The sequence below is a fragment of the Schistocerca serialis genome, chromosome 9 (assembly GCF_023864345.2).
Source record: "Schistocerca serialis cubense isolate TAMUIC-IGC-003099 chromosome 9, iqSchSeri2.2, whole genome shotgun sequence".
Classification (NCBI taxonomy): Eukaryota; Metazoa; Arthropoda; class Insecta; order Orthoptera; family Acrididae; genus Schistocerca; species Schistocerca serialis.
The window spans coordinates 44,788,652-44,806,959 of NC_064646.1; the positions used below are offsets into that span (position 1 = coordinate 44,788,652).

Here is an 18,308-nt window from a genome sequence, read left to right on the forward strand (position 1 = left end):
AACTCCTGCCAAATGTGGACACTGTGGTTAAGGACACTCAGCTGATTGCAAAAGTTGAAAAAAATACGAAGACCTTGACACCGCCAAAGTGGTTTGCCACCTCTTGGAATGAAGAATGGCAGACACCTACAATACGAAAACTGATATTTGCAACACCATATGTATCACTGGCCAGCCAAAAGAAAAAAACCTTCATTTGCGAAACATGATTATGCCTGTCTTCAGGACAACACCTGGTCCACTGATGTAATCAGAGGAAGCAGCCTGACTTCATGTGCTGTGACATAGGTGAAACAGGCATAGCACCCACTATGGCAACGGCTGTGACGACTCCAGCGTGAAGGCAGTAGAGACAACTCTGCACCATTTACCACTACTGAGCTGTGGACATGTTTCCACCTCCTTGAACACCTGATGCAAATACTTGCTGAAGTTACCAAAGTGAACTTGCTGACCACCATCATCACAGCTATAGACACAGCTGCCAGAAGGGGCAGAAAGTCATCGACAAGCTGGTTAGGGCAGTGTTGTATGTGTGTTACTGTCTGTTCACCTCTCTGTACACTCCTTACTGAAAATGAAACTGGCAGAAGTGCTCCATATTTCTCTACCAAGCTAATGAACTTGCAGCAGTACGAGCAGCAGGTCCCACAGACCTCACATTATATGGCTGTCGACAAAGGTGACGACACAGCTCGACTGTCAACTTTCTCGAAACCACCGTCACTGCTGCACTGTCACCGCCCGCACTGAGACAGTGGCATCTGGAATGCCACATCCTCTCGCTGCTGATGACGTATGTGAAACGGTACTAGACAGAATCACATGTGCAGATGTCTGAGATTAACCCCAGACCCACTGCTCGAGAGGGAGATCGGTGCAGTCCCCAGGCACACTGGGGCTGCCCTCGATGCCGTGTGAAATTGGAGCTGGGAAAAGACGTTGTCCACCCTCCACCTGATGCATTAGTGTGGAATGTGGTGTGCCTCTCCAACAGGTCACATATGAGGCTCCCTCCACTTGAAACCACTGCAGGGCTTATATTTGCACCCAGTTTCAGAGCAGATCCCTCTGCAGACTATTTGAAGAGAATTTCCAACTGGCTGAGGAACCACAGGACCACACACACACACACACGTGGGACAGTGAAGGTAGTATTGCAGTATACCTTACCACCATGGAGGTAGTGCAAGAATCATAGATTGAACACATCACAGCTAAAGAAGCACCCTGTTGCATCTGCTGCCTCCCTAACCACGAGGCTCTTGGGCAAGTCAGATTAACAGGGAAGGCTCTTGAGGAAATGCCCTCATAAGTACATGCCTACCTTGACAACATCTTTAATAGTGTCATCAGATAGCAGTGATATCCCACCTGACGGAAACATCAATTATTGTTGCTGTTCCCAAATCCAGACAGAGCTGCATGGAACTATAGACCCTTAAGCTTCCTTGCACGGATCGGCAAAGCCTTTGAGAGGCTCCTGCTACGCTGATTACTGGAACATCTTGATAATAGTAGAATTTTTCCAGATGAGCAATTTAGACTCCAATAAGGGCGCTCGATCACTAGGCATCTCGTCCGGGTGGTCCGTGACATAATGTTAGTGTACAGTGGTCGAGAATTCTGTGGGGCACTTTCTCACGACTTCTCTGAGGCATTTGGCAGTATGTGGTGTCAGGAGATGCTACATAAGATGCGTGCGCTCGGCATCCAGAAGTCCTACGTCGGGTTCTTCGCCTCCTACGTGTAGGTGTGCACTTACATCATCCGAAGGGATGGACCCCTGTCCACCACAGGGCAGATGCAGGCCATTGTACCACGAGGGGCTGCCCTGGACCCATCCTTCACTCAACAGGAGAGAATGGAGAGAGGATAATGCCAAATTGTACACATGAAGCAGGTGGCCTGAAGACATGCAGAGAAGATGTGAGATCCATGTCATGACCTGGAATCCTGGGCTGCACACTGGAGAGTTGCTTCTGGTGCTTCCAAAAGCCCAGCTATAAGTTTCCAAGGAGAGCACAGACTGACATTTCACAAATGCACCTCCTCGGAATGCCAGTCAAGTGGAAGACATCCTCCTTATACTTCAGCACAGTCACAGAGAGCAAACCGACATGGCAGCAGTGAGTCGCAGCAGTCTGCCAGACGATCGACTGGTGACTGGGGTCCCTATAGGCCTCGCTCCAAGCTATCAATTTGATGTGGGCTCTCTACCTTCAGAATGTTCGTCCGACCGGTCGACAATTACTGAGTCCAGCAGGGGCAATCCTGTGAAGATGCATCTGCAAAGGTCAAAGGTCTTGTTAAACAAGCCATTGCAACACATCTACCTCATCCTGGTAAATTTTCCTGCCAAATACCGTCACGAAGCAGCTGATGAACCCAAAGTCTTCAAGAATTTTAAGAAATATTCTTTGTACCAATGCTTGGTAGCATTTGCTGATCCATTAATACAGTAATTGAGTAGGCTCTGTGACCACAATAACTGTTACAGATGGCCTGTAGCCATACTTTAACAGTGCAAAGGCTACTTGAAGCTGGAAAATAAGTCCACAATTACACATCCAATAAAGACTACAAACCCTACATACAAGACATCCTATCGCCCCGACAATACGAGCCACAAGATGAGCACTGTGCACTGTCTGCAGAGTCGACGATTCCGTGCACAAGCGGAGAAGTTTCTCTGACAGTGTTGACGTAAAGACAAGAGTTTTGTCTTATTTTGCAAATTTTCACCCTCTATTGCAGTGGTTCCCAGCCTGGGGGTAATTACCCCCTGAGGGGTGAAATGAAGTTTTCTGAGGGGTAAAAACTACACAATTTAATTCTGTTTCAGTCATGAAGCTAAATTATTTTCAAAAGATCATTACTATTACAACAATTTTGTAAGACTTTAATATTGATTATATAAGTCATCAATAATTACTTTTTCTCAATTAGTAGCATTAATGTGGTGGAGGTTACAGGTTCGTCACATAGTCCAACCACTACACACGTATGTTGTGCATTGTCAAGTACATCACTGATGATAAAAGAGAGACACATATGTAACAGATGCTAAATATCTCAAGAAAATGCCTTCAAGTTGTAGATAGAACCTATAGTAATTCAGAAATTGCTTCATTATTTGCACTGAAACAGATAAATGAATTAATTGATAGTACGTCACAGCAGTAAATATATACAGTCTAGTGTAGTGCTGTACACAATATTATTATTAATACTACTAGTGGCTGTGATCAAACACAAAGCATTAGCAGCCTGAAGTCTTCCAGTTTCTGCCAGTTCAAAAGTAAAGAGTGCAGCAATCAAGTGATTTACGAACAGTAAGTATATTGCACAGATTTTAACTTGGTTAATTTTAAATGGGCTTGCAGTGTGCAGTTCATGCAAATGCCACAATGGAGAGGAGTAATGCAAGGGAAGTATGTTTTCTAACAAGTGTCTAACCTCACTGTTGGCAGTTAGCATTTTTATCTGAGAAAGAGTTTATTTTATTTATTTTTTTATTTAGTTACACATCAAGTTCTGTAGGACCAAATTGAGGAGCAAGTCTCCAAGGTCATGGAATGTGTCAGTACATGAAATTACAACATAAAAGTAATAACAGATAAAAATAAATGTTCATGAACCCGAGAAATTTCAGTCTATGAGTTTAAGTAAATGCAATCAACAATACAACAAGAGTCAGCTTAATTTTTCAAGGAACTCCTCGACAGAGTAGAAGGAGTGACCCATGAGGAAACTCTTCAGTTTCGATTTGAAAGCGTGATTTTTGAATTCGAGTGGTAGCTTATTGAAAATGGATGCAGCAGTATTGCACACCTTTTTGCACAAGAGCTAAGGAAGTCCAATCCAAATGCAGGTTTGATTTCTGCCGATATTAACTGAGTGAAAGCTGCTTATTCTTGGGAATAAGCTAGTATTGTTAACAACAAATGACAGAAAGGAATATATACAGAATGAGATTTCCACTCTGCAGTGGAGTGTGCACTGATATGAAAATTCCTGGCAGATTAAAACTGTGTGCCAGACCGAGACTCGAACTCGGGACCTTTGCCTTTCGCGGGCAAGTGCTCTACCAACTGAGCTACCCAAGCACGACTCACGCCCCGTCCTCACAGCTTGGAAGGTAGGAGGCGAGGTACTGGCAGAAGTGAAGCTGTGAGGACGGGGCGTGAGTCGTACTTAGGTAGCTCAGTTGGTAGAGCACTTGCCTGCGAAAGGCAAAGGTCCCAAGTTTGAGTCTCGGTCTGGCACACAGTTTTAATCTGCCAGGAAGTTTCAAGGACTATATATATTGAGAGGCCAATGTCAAAATACCCAGACTCGTGAACAGGGGTCGACAAGAGTTTCGTGAACTTACACCACTTATTACCCAAACTGCCCGTTTCTGAGCCAAAAATATCCTTTTAGCATGGGAAGAGTTACCCCAAAATATAATACCATACGACATAAGTGAATGAAAATAAGCAAAGTAGACTAATTTTTGTGTCAAACTATCACTCACTTCTGATACCCTCTGAATAGTAAAAATGGCAATATTAAGTCTTTGAACAAGATCTTGAACATGGACTTTCCATGACAGCTTAATATCTATCTGAACACCTAGAAATTTGAACTGTTCAGTGTCACTAATCTTATGCCTGTTCTGTGAAATTAAAGTGTCAGGTTTTGTTGAATTGTGTGTTAGAAACTGTAAGAACTGAGTCTTACTGTTATTTAGCATTAGTTTATTTTCTACAAGCCATGAATGGTCTGAAAGGCCATTCACGCTTTTACTAACAGAATGCCCATCTAGTAATGAAGAATGAATAAAAATATTGTCTGTGGCTGTGCTACTGTTCCCCTGCACCCTAGTTGGAAAAAACACAGTCTGCTTCAGATCATATGAATTTAGGAGATCTACCAACCTCCTTTTTCTTGCACCATCATATACAAAATTTATATTGTAGTCACCACATATAACTAGATTCTGGTACTTCCTACAAGGTGAATCAAGAACCCTCTCTAGCTTGAGAAGAAATGCTCTGAAGTCAGAGTTAGGGACCTATAAACAACAACAATTAGAAGTTTAGTTTCACTAAATTCAACTGCCCCTGCACAACATTCAAATATCTGTTCAGTGCAGTGTCGTGATATGTCTATGGACTACTGTTTTTTACGTACATAGCCGCTCCCCCACCCCGCAAGGAATTCCTTGAGAAACAGCCAGCTAATCTGTATCCTGGTAAAGGAAGCCTCTGAATTGTCAAATTATTTAAGTGGTGCTCTGATATACCAATAATTTCAGAGTCAACATCTATAAACAGTTCACTAACTTTATCTCTAATACCTCTTATATTTTGATGAAATATGCTAAATCCTTCTGTACGTGGAAACATCACAACCTCGGAAGGTGAGCCCTTAGAGGGACTTCCTTGAAGCAGGTATACCTATAAGGTGATTTCAACCTAAAAAAGGTGCAGCTCTAACAACTACTACAGGAATTTTTCCATGAGTGACACCACCACCACCACCACCACCACCACCACCACCACCCACTACACTCTCACCCATAAGCTTAGCCAGCCTCCCCTTCCCATACCTATTGAGGTTCAGGCCATGCCTAGTGAAACCTGATCTATGGATAGACCCAACTGGCACCACTGAGAAGTGACCCATGCCCTCTGCCATCAGTGCCTTCCCCAGCCACACGTTAACGAGCCTAACAGTCGCATTAAGGTGAGGCTGATCATGACGCTGAAACAGTTACACGAAAAGCACATTAGTGGCACCAGTTTGAGCAGCTATCGTTACCAGGTCACCACCTACATCATATTCCCTGCCCCTATCAAAACTGTTTCCTGCTCCACCCACTATCACCACCTGATCCTCCTTCGTAAAATTCCTACATAACTCCCCTATGCTGTCAGTCACTTGAGCCAACCCTGCACTAGGCTTCACAATGCTGGTGACCTGGTACCCACTCCCCAACACTTCCTGCAACTGCTGGCCTACACCTCTACTGTGAGAACTACCTACCAGCAGAACCTTCTTCTCTCTGCTAGACTTTGCAACTAACCTAGGCCTCCTAATTGCTGAGGACTGCTGCATGTTCCCTACATCTACAGCTATACGAGGCTCCTCTTCACTCAACTCTGATAGTTGGTCAAATCTACTGCATATACACAAAGTAAAACTGTCTAAATACCTCCTCTTGCTAGCTGCCTTCTTGCCAACTGCCAGTTCCCATTCCCCACCACCCTTCACGCTCCCAACCTATCTAGTTCCTCCTTTGTGCGTTGTAACTGCACCTGAAGGGCACAGATCTTATACTCCTGCTCCTCTGTCAACTTATTTGTACTACAGATTCTGCATTTCCAGGAGAGGATCTCAGTGAAATGACCACTGGCTTCCCCACTGCATTCCCTCCAATGAAAATACTTTGAACAAATCCCACACTGTAACCCACTACTCACAAACCTGCGACAGATCCCACACTTCTCACTCATGGTAAAATTTTACAGTTACTGAAAAAAACTATATGTCTACGTTACCAGAGTTCAGTTACACCAGTACAACTATTTATAGAACTAACAATAATGGTCTTGAAATTCTCTGCCTACTAAGAAAGCAACTACTTGTATTAATTCTACTACACTACAGCTAATACCAATACCAACAAAACTTTACAAAATTATGGCTAAAACAAAAAAATTCAAATGACCACTGGAACACTAAATGAAGTTAAAACACTGAATGAAAATTTTACTGAAATATTTCACTAGAAACAATAAGAAATGTCAGTTGAAAACTAAAGCACAAATTTACTAAACGACTTCAGCGCACTTGCACTTGTGGTGAAGCTTGAAAATGCCTTCGTCAGTCATTCTAACACACACACACACACACACACACACACACACACACACACACACACACACACACACTAAATATCATTCACCTTTCATAATTTTTAATTTTAAAATTAAATTTTAAAATTAAAAGTGTTCCAAGAAAAGTCCTTCATTCTAGAGTTTAGGTAGGTGCTAAAGTTGGTGATAAAGTGGGGGAGGGGGGTACTAGCTAATATTTGATTGCACTTAGGGGTAATGGTCTAACAAATATTGGGAACCACTGCTCTATTATATTTTGGAATAATCCTTCAGGGAAGTGCAGTGTTTATTCAGAGGAAGTGAGCACTAAGAGTATTGTGTAAAGTATGTAACAGCACAACTTTCAAGAGTCTTTTAATTATATTGGATTTCTTACACTCATTTCCACATTTACTCCTTCATGGCTTTTGTTGCTGGAAATAAAAGTAAGTTTCAGCTGATCTATGATATACACAGTCACAATATAAGATGCAAAAAGTAATTTCCTGCTAGACTTTGCGTACTTGCTTGACGTTCAAAGTGGAGTCATGTGGTGTGATGCAAAGACATTCATTGAGCTACCACCCAGTATGGAGAAACAAATTGGGAATTATGACTGATTTGAAATAAATCAAACTGTACGTTGTTAGCCATGCATTCTACAAATTATCGGAAGATCTGGATTCAATGATTGGAAAGTACTGCTAGCTACATGGCAAACAGCAGTGTCCATTATGAAGCTATGTAACAAGCACTAATGTGTGTGATTTAAGCAGGACTCTGCATTTGCAGGTGTAGGCACCATAACTGTTTTCTTTGAAAAATACCAGTGTAATCAGGTATATGTGTTAGGCTACCAACAGGAGGTAAACAGCAAATATTTAGTGTAAAACAGGAACTAGCAACATTTTCCCCCTTTCTTAAGTACTTGTTTAAAATTAGCTGACATAAGCATGAACAGAATGAGGCAGACTCATGATATTTTATTGTCAATAGAGCGTGTAGATTAAGTTCCTGTGTTTCTCCTGTCTTCTATTAATGTATACCTTAAGTTGTTCCACACCCCTGAAGATTGTCCTCCTTGGTGAGATCTACAGAAGGATGAACGATTGAATGAATGAATGACTGTGCATGAATGAAGGAACGAACAAATGAACAAGTAGCTATGGGTGAAGTTTACAAGAATTGCTGTTGAAGCACTGGATATGTCTGTACCTAGTAGAACAGTTCAGTGAAACACATTTGGCTATCAAAAGGGCAATGCATGAATCCTTCAGTGATTAATATACCGAATAACCTCTCACAAGAGGCAAAGAAATTCTAGTTGTGTGTAACTGTGTCAGTGACAACAACGTTAGTGTCGAACACCTGCGGATATGACAGGAAACAAAACTGAGGGTAGCAAAGCAAAGGGAGGAATACTGAACTCAGTTTTCAAATTTTGCTGCACAGAGGAAGATCCAGAAGTATTGCTCGTGTTTAATTCTCACACCATTGTAGAAACAAGTGATAAAGATATTAATGTCAGTGGTGCTGAGAAATGGCTGAAATCACTGGAATTGAAGTAGGCCTCAGGACTTGATGAAAGCCTTGTTTCTAGGTTTTATAACAATGTTCATGTGATGCTGCCCATCTGTTAACTGTAATATACTTTAGACCTCTCAAACAAAAAACTGTGGCCAGTGGTTGAAAGAAAGCACAGGTTACACCCAGCTCACACAGCAGAAACAACACACAAAAGGATTATCTACAATCGAGTCAATTAAGATGGTCCCTGACAGCCTGCAGTGCTATTGGCAGCTGTCAACAGCAAAACATGCGGAAACAGTAGATGTCTACAGAACTGTTACAGCACTGAGGCATTCCCATAGAGACATTTACAAAATCGCATAATGTTGTTAGTCGAGGCAGGTCCGTGAAGCTTCTGTGCCCAGCCCACTGCAACTATCAGGGATCTACTTAACACCGACTCAGCTGTACTATTGTTGACAGTCACCTGTTGTAAAATCGGAGACATATTATGAGTTGAAAGGTAATGACGTATTTTTTGGAAATTGCCTTGATAGTAGAAATTAATAATGAGGTTGACTATTGTCAACTCATAAGGAGTCATTGTCAGAGCAGTTGGGCTCATTAGAGAGTAATGTATTACAGTAATATTCACGAGATACAAACTCGAGCTTGATGGTTGTCATGACAGCTGCTTAGCAGTTCCAGCCAGTAAGACACATTGATTTCTGCAACTGAGACAATTTCGATAAAACCATTTATGAACGTTAGACCACACACTCCATAGATGATGTCTAGTTTCATATAATGAGGTATCTCGAACAGGATGACCCGTACCATGCCAGCCGGCACTGATACCAAAAAAATATCAGTAATGTGAAACGCGACTGCTGCTCCTCTCGTGTGACAGCCTGAAAGCCATGGATTTACGCAAACTGGTGGATGCAGTATTTATTAATTTAAGAAAAGCATTTCAGTTAGTACCACAACAACACTTACTAACAAAAGTACAGACTTATAGCCTAACAAACAAAATTAGTTACCAAATCAAACAAAGGAAAGTCAAGGTTGGAATAACAATAATATGGAAAGCTCACCACATAGGGGCAGCCCTGAGTCACACACAGGCACAATGATAAGAATGCTAGAAATATTTAAGCTTATGGATGAAGTCCTTGTTCCAGAGTGTGACCTCAGCACCTGCAGACAGTGGCCACATGTGTTTGAGCTGTGCTTGTGTGAATGTGTGGGTGTTTTCTACTTTGTAAGAAGGACTTTACCTGTAATCTTAAATATTTCTAGCATTCTTTTTAATTGTGCTTTTCTGCAATTGAAGACTAGCGGCAGGATTGACAATGTGAAAAGGAGTGATCACATAGACTGAGTGATATGTAATGCAGATGGCAGCCATCTATTCATTAATAGGATTTCGAGAAAATACAGTCAGCGTACAAAGGAGATTTCTTACATATGAAATCGAGAATATTACTGAAACGTGTGTCACCCACATGAGATGGTACTAACAGGGGATACTGAATTATACAATGGAGGACAGCATGAAAGGTGACAATTCAGGTTTGTTCGACTCACGGGAGACTGTCACAAAGGAGATGCTGCAAAGCCTGAGCTGGCAGGCGCTTAGTGATAGACGTCAGCTGTACCACAAAAGCCTACTGATTAAGTTTCAGGAACCAGTGTTAAGTGAGGAATCTAGGAATATACCACAGCTCCTAGTGTATAACCTATGTAAGAACCACAAATTCAGCATTACACTAATTACAGCTCCCAGAGGGGCAATTGAGCGGTTGTATCACCCCCTCCTGCACTCTGCCGTACATATGCGAATCGAGTGGGATGGAAGAAACTCTTATATACCATACATGCACTTCACTGTGGTTAACAGACTGTCGTTGGCAATCAAATTTAGAACAGGTGACAGTCCACTCAGAACTGTTTCTCAGTGTGTTTGTGTTTGTAATGTTGCATAATTTGTAGAGTTGTGTTCGACAATGAGTGTGTTTTGTTTGGTAACATTGCTTCCTGTTGTCAATCACAATGTTATTTTAATTACTCTATACATAGATTTGATGAGATTCTTTCATGAACTCTATATATAATTTGAGCTTATTTGCAGTTTCATGCCAGCCACTGTGGCTGAGTGGCTCTAGGCGCTTCAGTCCAGAACCGCGCTGCTGCTACGGTCGCAGGTTCAAATCCTGCCTCGAGCATGGATGTGTGTGGTGTCCTTAGGTTAGTTAGGTGTAAGTAGTTCTATGTCTAGGGGACTGATGACCTCAGATGTTAAGTCCCATAGTGCTTAGAGCCATTTGAACCATTTTTGCAGTTTCATGATAAATTGTTTGTTTGTTGTGTACTTGGTAGGCATAATTTCAGAATTATACTAAATAAATGCAGAAATTTGCGTAAAAGAAACCTCTGTAGACTGGCCAGTTTGTTAGATGTTTGGTTGGAAATGTGGCTACATATTTAATCCTTGCTGACTGCTCTTCCTGTCTCACCAGCAATCATTTAATGTATTCTGATGCCCAGTTAAATGTCCCCTGTATGTACCTAATTGAGTTAAGTCACATTATTGATAGATACTTTGGTAGAGTTTACTACCTACTTTTGTCATTGTTCACACATACTAGCATACATATAGTATAAAATACTTGCTATCTGTGTATTTACATTTTATGGTTTGTAGTTTTGGTGCCTCCAGTGGTACAATACACATGAGTGCTGCATTTAGATTCAATATTTTGTCTTTTAATAACATTTTTTATTAACAGTGATATAAGTAACAATATTATTTAACATAATCCGCATGGTTTACAAGATATTTCCTGCAATATCCTGCCAGCTACGTTATTTGATAGGACAGGAGACAGTCTGCAGGAGTAAAAGAGCAGCCACTTGTGTCAGCCGGTGGTAACCTCCTGCTGTAAGCCACAGAAGCAGTTTAGGAGCTGGCATCTTGCACCGTATGAATTTAGAAAGGGTAGGGGGTGGGTGATATAGGAAAGGACAGTTTATTTAGAGAAGTCATCCACCATGTATTTACTTGTCCACTTCAGTACAAGGAGCAGATAGCTGTTACAGATCCAGTGTTACACTGTGCTTTGTTTGGTATACTGCTAATACATTACAGTAATGTGAATATGTGAAGCAATCATACTATGACCCTGTGGTTAGTGCTACAAAGCATTACAAATGATTCTGAACATGGTTCAAAGGGCACTAGAAATGCCACCTTACAATGTCACAGGTGGTGGCAATAACACACTATTTAGAGTAGCAGATTTATTTGACATTTTCTACAGCCTCGGGTGGAACACTTGTGTTCAATATACAGAAAACTAGTTAGTACTATTTTGCATTTTTTAACTAGTTTTTGAGAAATGATATTGTATTATTTCATCCAACATTATAATGTTTGTGTAATTAAGAATAATTATTCAAATTTCTGTAGGTGATATAGCCTTCCGATATCTCAGATACATCGATAACTTGAAAAAACGATTTCCCACTGTTGACGATGAAGCAGGCCACGTAACTGTTTGTGATATCAATAGTGCCATGCTCGATGTGGGAAAACGACGTGCAGAGCTCTCGAACTTGAGCCCTGATCGTATTTCGTGGCTATGTGGAGATGCTGAAAACCTACCGGTAGAAGATTGCAGCTACAGTGCCTACACAATTGCATTCGGCATCAGAAACTGCACGCACATTGATAAAGTTGTACGAGAAGCGTACAGAATCCTGAAGCCTGGAGGCAGATTTCTATGTCTGGAATTCAGCCATGTTAATAACAGCCTTCTACAGTGGTAAGTGCATTTTTTATCTGTTATTGTATATTTATTCACATAACAAAGTCTGCAGTTGTCAAGCTTCAGTTCCTAACAGTGCCCACAGAAAAACTCTGGCGAAGAATTTCATCTCTATGTAAATATTAAAGGTTTCTTGTTAATAAATAGGAAACAAAAGGGAGAAACATTTTTCAAAGTAATTGGCAAAAAGAAAAGCTTTATTTGAATACCATTCCATTAAAGTGTGATTTTGTAGCTGCTAGCTATAATTGATTGACTCTTTTTTTTGTTAGTTTCAACTGGTACTTGTTACTTTGTGGATATTCCTTCTCATGTCACCTTCACTTTCTGTTTATTCCCTTCATGTATAGCTGCTGTCTGCTACCCTCAGATACATGGCGCAGGATGAGGTGGCGGAGACTGGTCTCACAGTGTTGGGAGGGCAGCCATTTGATTCCCCTCCTGTGGCCATCCAGTTTAGATTCACCCATTTTCCATCCTTGAACTGAGCTCGTACTCCATCTCTAATGAACTCATTGTTTATGACACATAAACTGTAATCTTCATATTTTTAGGCAAATTACCACAAAATTAAGACCTGAAAAACTAAAAACTCTGTATCAAATTGTGGGATCCTGTCTCTGAAGGTAGCACATAACAGGAAAAGTTAAATTACATTATTCACTCAGGGGGCGTTTTAGTTCTGGTAGAATTACTTAAAATTTCATTTAAGTATATGTTCCAAACGTCAAAGGTTTAATAAGATGCATTTTCCGCTCTGCTAATTCAGTCAGACTAAATGATGAGGCGAGCAACCAGTGCTTGACACGTGTGCTGACTCATGCTCTGTAGGGTAGCAGCTCAGGTCCGTGTGTGACTATCAGAAAATAGGTTTTCTGTGGTTTCCTTAAACAGGCTTAAGGCTTTCTTTAAAAAGGTGCCAAACTATTTCATTTTTGATCCTTCTCAACATTTCAACTTTTGCTTGCCTCTAGTGACTGTGGCCTCGAGAAGACGTTTAACCGTAATCTCGCTTCCTACTCTGTCTGCAATTGCCAGCCATTTGATGTCCACTGCTAGACGAAGGTGTCTGCGCACTACAATCTTCTAATGTCACCTACCCACTCTCCATTCGATCTGCATCTCAGTCTTTCCTTCTCTGCCGGCATCCGACAGAGTACTCATGCAGCCCAGCTCCAGACCATATCGTTTGCTTGGCCGGACACCTGTTCCCATCCTGTCCTATCGGGTGCCATCTTCCACTCCTGGGTGTTACTCAATCCATTTGATTCTGTTCTTGTCTCCCTATTATGTGACTCTCCATCAGCAACCCGCAGGTGGTTATCACATTAAAAGTCCACAGTGTAAGTCAGAACTTGGAATGCACACCGATGGTAAACTTTCATCTGAGTGAGACTGCCCACTGATAAAGGCACTGGCTCTCAGTTGGGAGTAAGATGTTTCAAATCCCACTCCAGCCATCCAGATTTAGGCTTCCTGTGGTTTCCCTCAGGTTGCCTGGGTCAGGTGCTGAGATGACTGTTTTGCAAGACACAGCTCTCCACCAGTCTGAACTTGCACCACATCTCTAGTGTTTTCATCATTAGCAGGATGTCAGACTGTCCTCTTCCTCTTTTGTAATCTTTTCATTTCAGACACATCAGAAGCCTACTGTTCAAAACAACTAACAGTACAAAAATAATTTCTACTCTTCTGTTGTTTATTACTTCTGCTGTCCATCCAATCGATACCATCTACCCTACTTTACAGTAATTTTGTTTTTGGGACTTCTTACTTGAGAGAATGTAAGTAACGTGTGGATGATGCAAAATGTTTTTAACCCTTACAACACTGCATGTATCATTTAAACAGTAAATTACTTAATTGGATAGATAAAATATCTGCTCACCAAGCGGTGGCAGAACACACACATAAAAGGCTGTTGTGATTGGCAAGCTTTCGGAACCAGTGGCTCCTTCTTCAGGCAGAAGGGTTGAAGGGGAAGGAAGAAGGGTGAAGGAAAAGGACTGCAGAGGTCTAGGAAAAGGAGTAGATTTTGGGAACATCACCCAGAACCGCGGCTCCAGGGAGACTTGCCGTATGGGATGAGAAGGAAAGACTGATTGTTGGGGACTGCATTATTTATCTATCCAATTAAATAATTTTATCAATAATTGATTGTTTTCATTGTTATATTTCAACAGGAAAGCCAGTTAGCAAACTGAGCTGATTGTTTGTTGTTATGAATTAATTATTAGTAATGTGTCTTTTTTCAACAAGATTTCAGAGATGTGTGATAGGTAGGTCATTAGAAATGCAGCTCTAGATCGTTTCTTATAGGGCTCCAGAAAGGAATCAGTCGGGGATTTACTGAACAAATCATACTGTCAATGGTAGGAAGAGGTGTGTATAAAGAATGGGAAATTAACATCTGTACGGACAGGTGGGGATTTTTGACAGGTTTTTGCAAATTTTCAAAGCATATTTTGTTGCATAACAAATTTTATTTTGGATGAATAATGGTGGTTTCGAGTGTGCATAATGCTGTGTGTATGTAACTGGCTGCTGGGTGGGTGCACCAGCTCGGAGGTGAGAGGAAGGCAATAACGGGGCACAAGTGATTGTGCTCGGTCGAGCACTGCAGTGCTCGGACTGACCTTCCACCTGAAGGCACCACGTTTTGCCATTCGGGAATTATTTGACAATATTTGCGTCTTCTGCATCTGTGACACTCCCCCACTCCCAGAAGTCGGTGCAATACTTATCGGAAGTTTAAAGTACCTGTCAAACTAAATTTACAGAAAATGTTTTACGGAACACTCAAAAAATCATATGCTTGGGTCTGCTGGTCAGAGGACAGGAAAAGAAATGGGAATTTTTGGTAAGTGTTATCGTATTGCAGTAACGGTCCTGCTTTCTTCTCGGTTGTGCACGAGTTCACCTTGTGGTGGTACTGACAACACTTGGTGTAACCTTCTGTGTCACTTTGCATCAATTTCAGTTGAAAGGTATCTGAATGAGAGCAGTTATACTTCACTGGAGGAGAGTCATTTTACATGCATTGCAACTAACAATCAATGTATAAATAACACTAGCTGTTACCTGTAGCCATGCTCGTGTATCAGTAATGTTGTTCTGATGAGTGATCCTGAGGAGATAAGCTACTGCACCTGTGATAACGTCGGCTGCCCTCACATGCCTGTCTGTTTGGGTGACGTGCATCCTCCCCCAGCTGCCCCAATGCATCTGTCTGTGTATGTGCGGATGGATATGTGTGTGTATGCGAGTGTATACCTGTCCTTTTTCCCCCTAAGGTAAGTCTTTCCGCTCCTGGGATTGGAATGACTCCTTACCCTCTCCCTTAAAACCCACATCCTTTCGTCTTTCCCTCTCCTTCCCTCTTTCCTGATGAAGCAGCTGTTGGTTGCGAAAGCTAGAATTTTGTGTGTATGTTTGTGTGTCTATCGACCTGCCAGCGCTTTCGTTTGGTAAGTCACATCTTCTTTGTTTTTAGATATATTTTTCCCACGTGGAATGTTTCCCTCTATTATATTCATAATGTTTCATTTTTGTAGATAAAAGCATGAGAGATATTTGCCCTCTTTGGTCAGGCTATATCATTATTATGGTAGTCTTACTCAAAGGTAATTTCCCTTCAATTAACTGATTAAACTGCGTAAGTTCTCAAATTAATTGAGATAGAAAATGTTTAAGTTCACTTTCACCATAAGGAGTTACATGCTGACATTTTAATGTATTACATGCTGACATTTTAATGTACACAATTCTCCATAGTTTCAAATCTGTGATAAGTCAGACATGTACAGAAATGTAAACTCAGAGAGGTAAGTCTAGTAGTCTTGAGTTGTTTTGGAGAACACTCTAGCAGTGTGACTAGCAGTTGCTGTACAGCTTCCTATCTCTGTAAGAGCTGTGCTTACACCTTTAGCTACAGACAAGTACTGCGTAAGTACTTTTTCATCTTTGCAATGTGATTGTCTCTTTATCATTCCCTTTATACAAAAACCGGGTCAGGTCACTCTACGTACGGATTCACGTGACAAAGGATTAGACCATCCGTTCCTTGAATTTGCCTATCCTTGACCTCTCCAGTACCTCCATAAAATCGGGTATGCTCCATCTTAAAACTTTAACAGTACGCACAGCCTCTGACCCTTATCTTTATGCATCTCAATGATGAAGTTTCTCTGTAGCATATCGACTCTACTCAATTATTCCAAACGTACCATTCCTGACTCCTTCCATTGTACTTTTTTACCTATATTTCTTCTAATGCCATAATTTATGCATATATTCTAATAAGTCATCTAATAATGAGCCTCTTTCATATTATTCCTCCAACTTTCATTTTAATATTTGTTACTAATCATACACATGCATGCTTCTCCAAGAAGTCATCATCTTCCAATAAATACTTGTTGTCAATGACTGTGTCAGGGATCTATTCATTGCTACTAAACTATAAGGTTTATTATTATTCTTTATTATTGAAGTGGTCACATTCTGCTCACATCCAAAACAAATGCAGAAATGTAGTACTGAATGTTTACATACTTTGCATATGTGAAACATACTTTTTTCTTTAGAGAAATGATCACTTTATGTATTGAAAGATAGCTTTTTGAGTTCTTTTGACAATAATTCAAGTTATGCTTATACATTTTACTTAATCTTTCCAATATTCATATGGTAACACACTTCTACTTTAGTAATAACTCATCAATCCTTCGATTTTATGCCTGTTAATGTAATATGTTGATAACTATAGCCTTCTTATTTCACTTTCTTGAATCATTTATTCTTTAGTGCTCTCTCATCAGAGAAAACTTGAGTTGTCATATTATTTTCATACATCAGCAATTAAACAGTTCATTAGCGCTTTTTTTATTTATTTATTTTGAGTGTTGGCCTGAAGGCCCATACAGCCATCTTTCAGTATTTTTGTGTTTTACAAAGTGCAGTTACATGTACTTAAAAATTTCATAATTAATTTTAGAAGTCAGATATTATTTTGATACAGGAGAGTTGGTATGGAAGTTGCAAATGGTTGATGGCATTTGATTAATTGTTGAATAAATTTGATTAGCTGGTTTTCATATACCAGTAGTTTACATTCGAAAAAGAGCTGACTGATATCCCCTATTGTTATTCCATCACAGTCACAATAATAATTGTCTTGGATGTGTAATCGGTGAAGATGGCTTGTGAAAGATCCACAATTAAATCTCGTTTGGATTACGGAGTTTATAAATTTTTTGTTTACCTTAACTGTGTAGAACCAGGGCTTTGAAGGAATGTTCAGCTGTATTTGACCCTAATATTTCCCTTTAATGTGCAGTGAGGCTTGATATTCATTGTTCTGTTGTTGTCTTGTTCTTCTGCGTAAGGTGGTCTTCGTGTCTGATGATTACAGTAATAAGATTTTTATAAAAGTACCGGCCATCTCACTATATTTAATGTTGCCAAATCATTTGATTCACATAAATGTTATCTTCTTTCTGATGTATTCGTTTTCTTTGGTGGTTTTCATGACGTCCATTACCAATTGATTAGATTTCTTGACAATGGTAGGTGTCTGCAAGTTTGAAAGCAAACTTCTGCAGTCTGTTAAAATCAAAATGCTTCTTGCTGTGAGGGTCTGCAAATAATTTAAACCTGCGAGTATAGCTACAGCTTCTGCTGAAAACTTAGAAACTTCACTTAAAATTAATATCAATTCTTTGTCATTTGTGCTTGGGCATATGAAAGCGCAATCCACTCTACCATTATCTGGGGTTTTGGAGCCGTCATTATAAATCTGGAGATATTGTTCTGTATCATTAGTTGTTGTTATTGGGTAGAAGAAGACATCATCTACTGAAGTTATTTTGTTATACTGGTGTTCTGAAATAGGACATGTAGGGGTTCTTCGGAGATTAGGTAAGATGTCCTTTAGGTTTATTAAGTTCGTACATAGTTCCGATTTTAGTGCCGTGTTTATTCCCTCTCTGTTCATGTGTTCTCGAAACCATCTTTTGACTTTCTGTATCACAATCTGGTCAATTGCAGTAAGTCTTCTTAGAAGAAATATATCCATTATTAGTTTCCACTGTAGGGCATTGCG

At 40.5% G+C, this 18,308-nt stretch overlaps 1 protein-coding gene across 1 annotated transcript in view; it reads left to right on the plus strand.

Moving 5' to 3' along the window:
• The window catches only part of LOC126419194 (2-methoxy-6-polyprenyl-1,4-benzoquinol methylase, mitochondrial), a 179,367-nt gene that overhangs the window by 22,362 nt on the left and 138,697 nt on the right, over positions 1 to 18,308 (plus strand). The window contains exon 3 of the mRNA XM_050086327.1: positions 11,848 to 12,202. Within this exon, the coding sequence (XP_049942284.1) occupies positions 11,848 to 12,202 (355 nt within the window). The remainder of the gene's footprint in view (positions 1 to 11,847; positions 12,203 to 18,308) is intronic.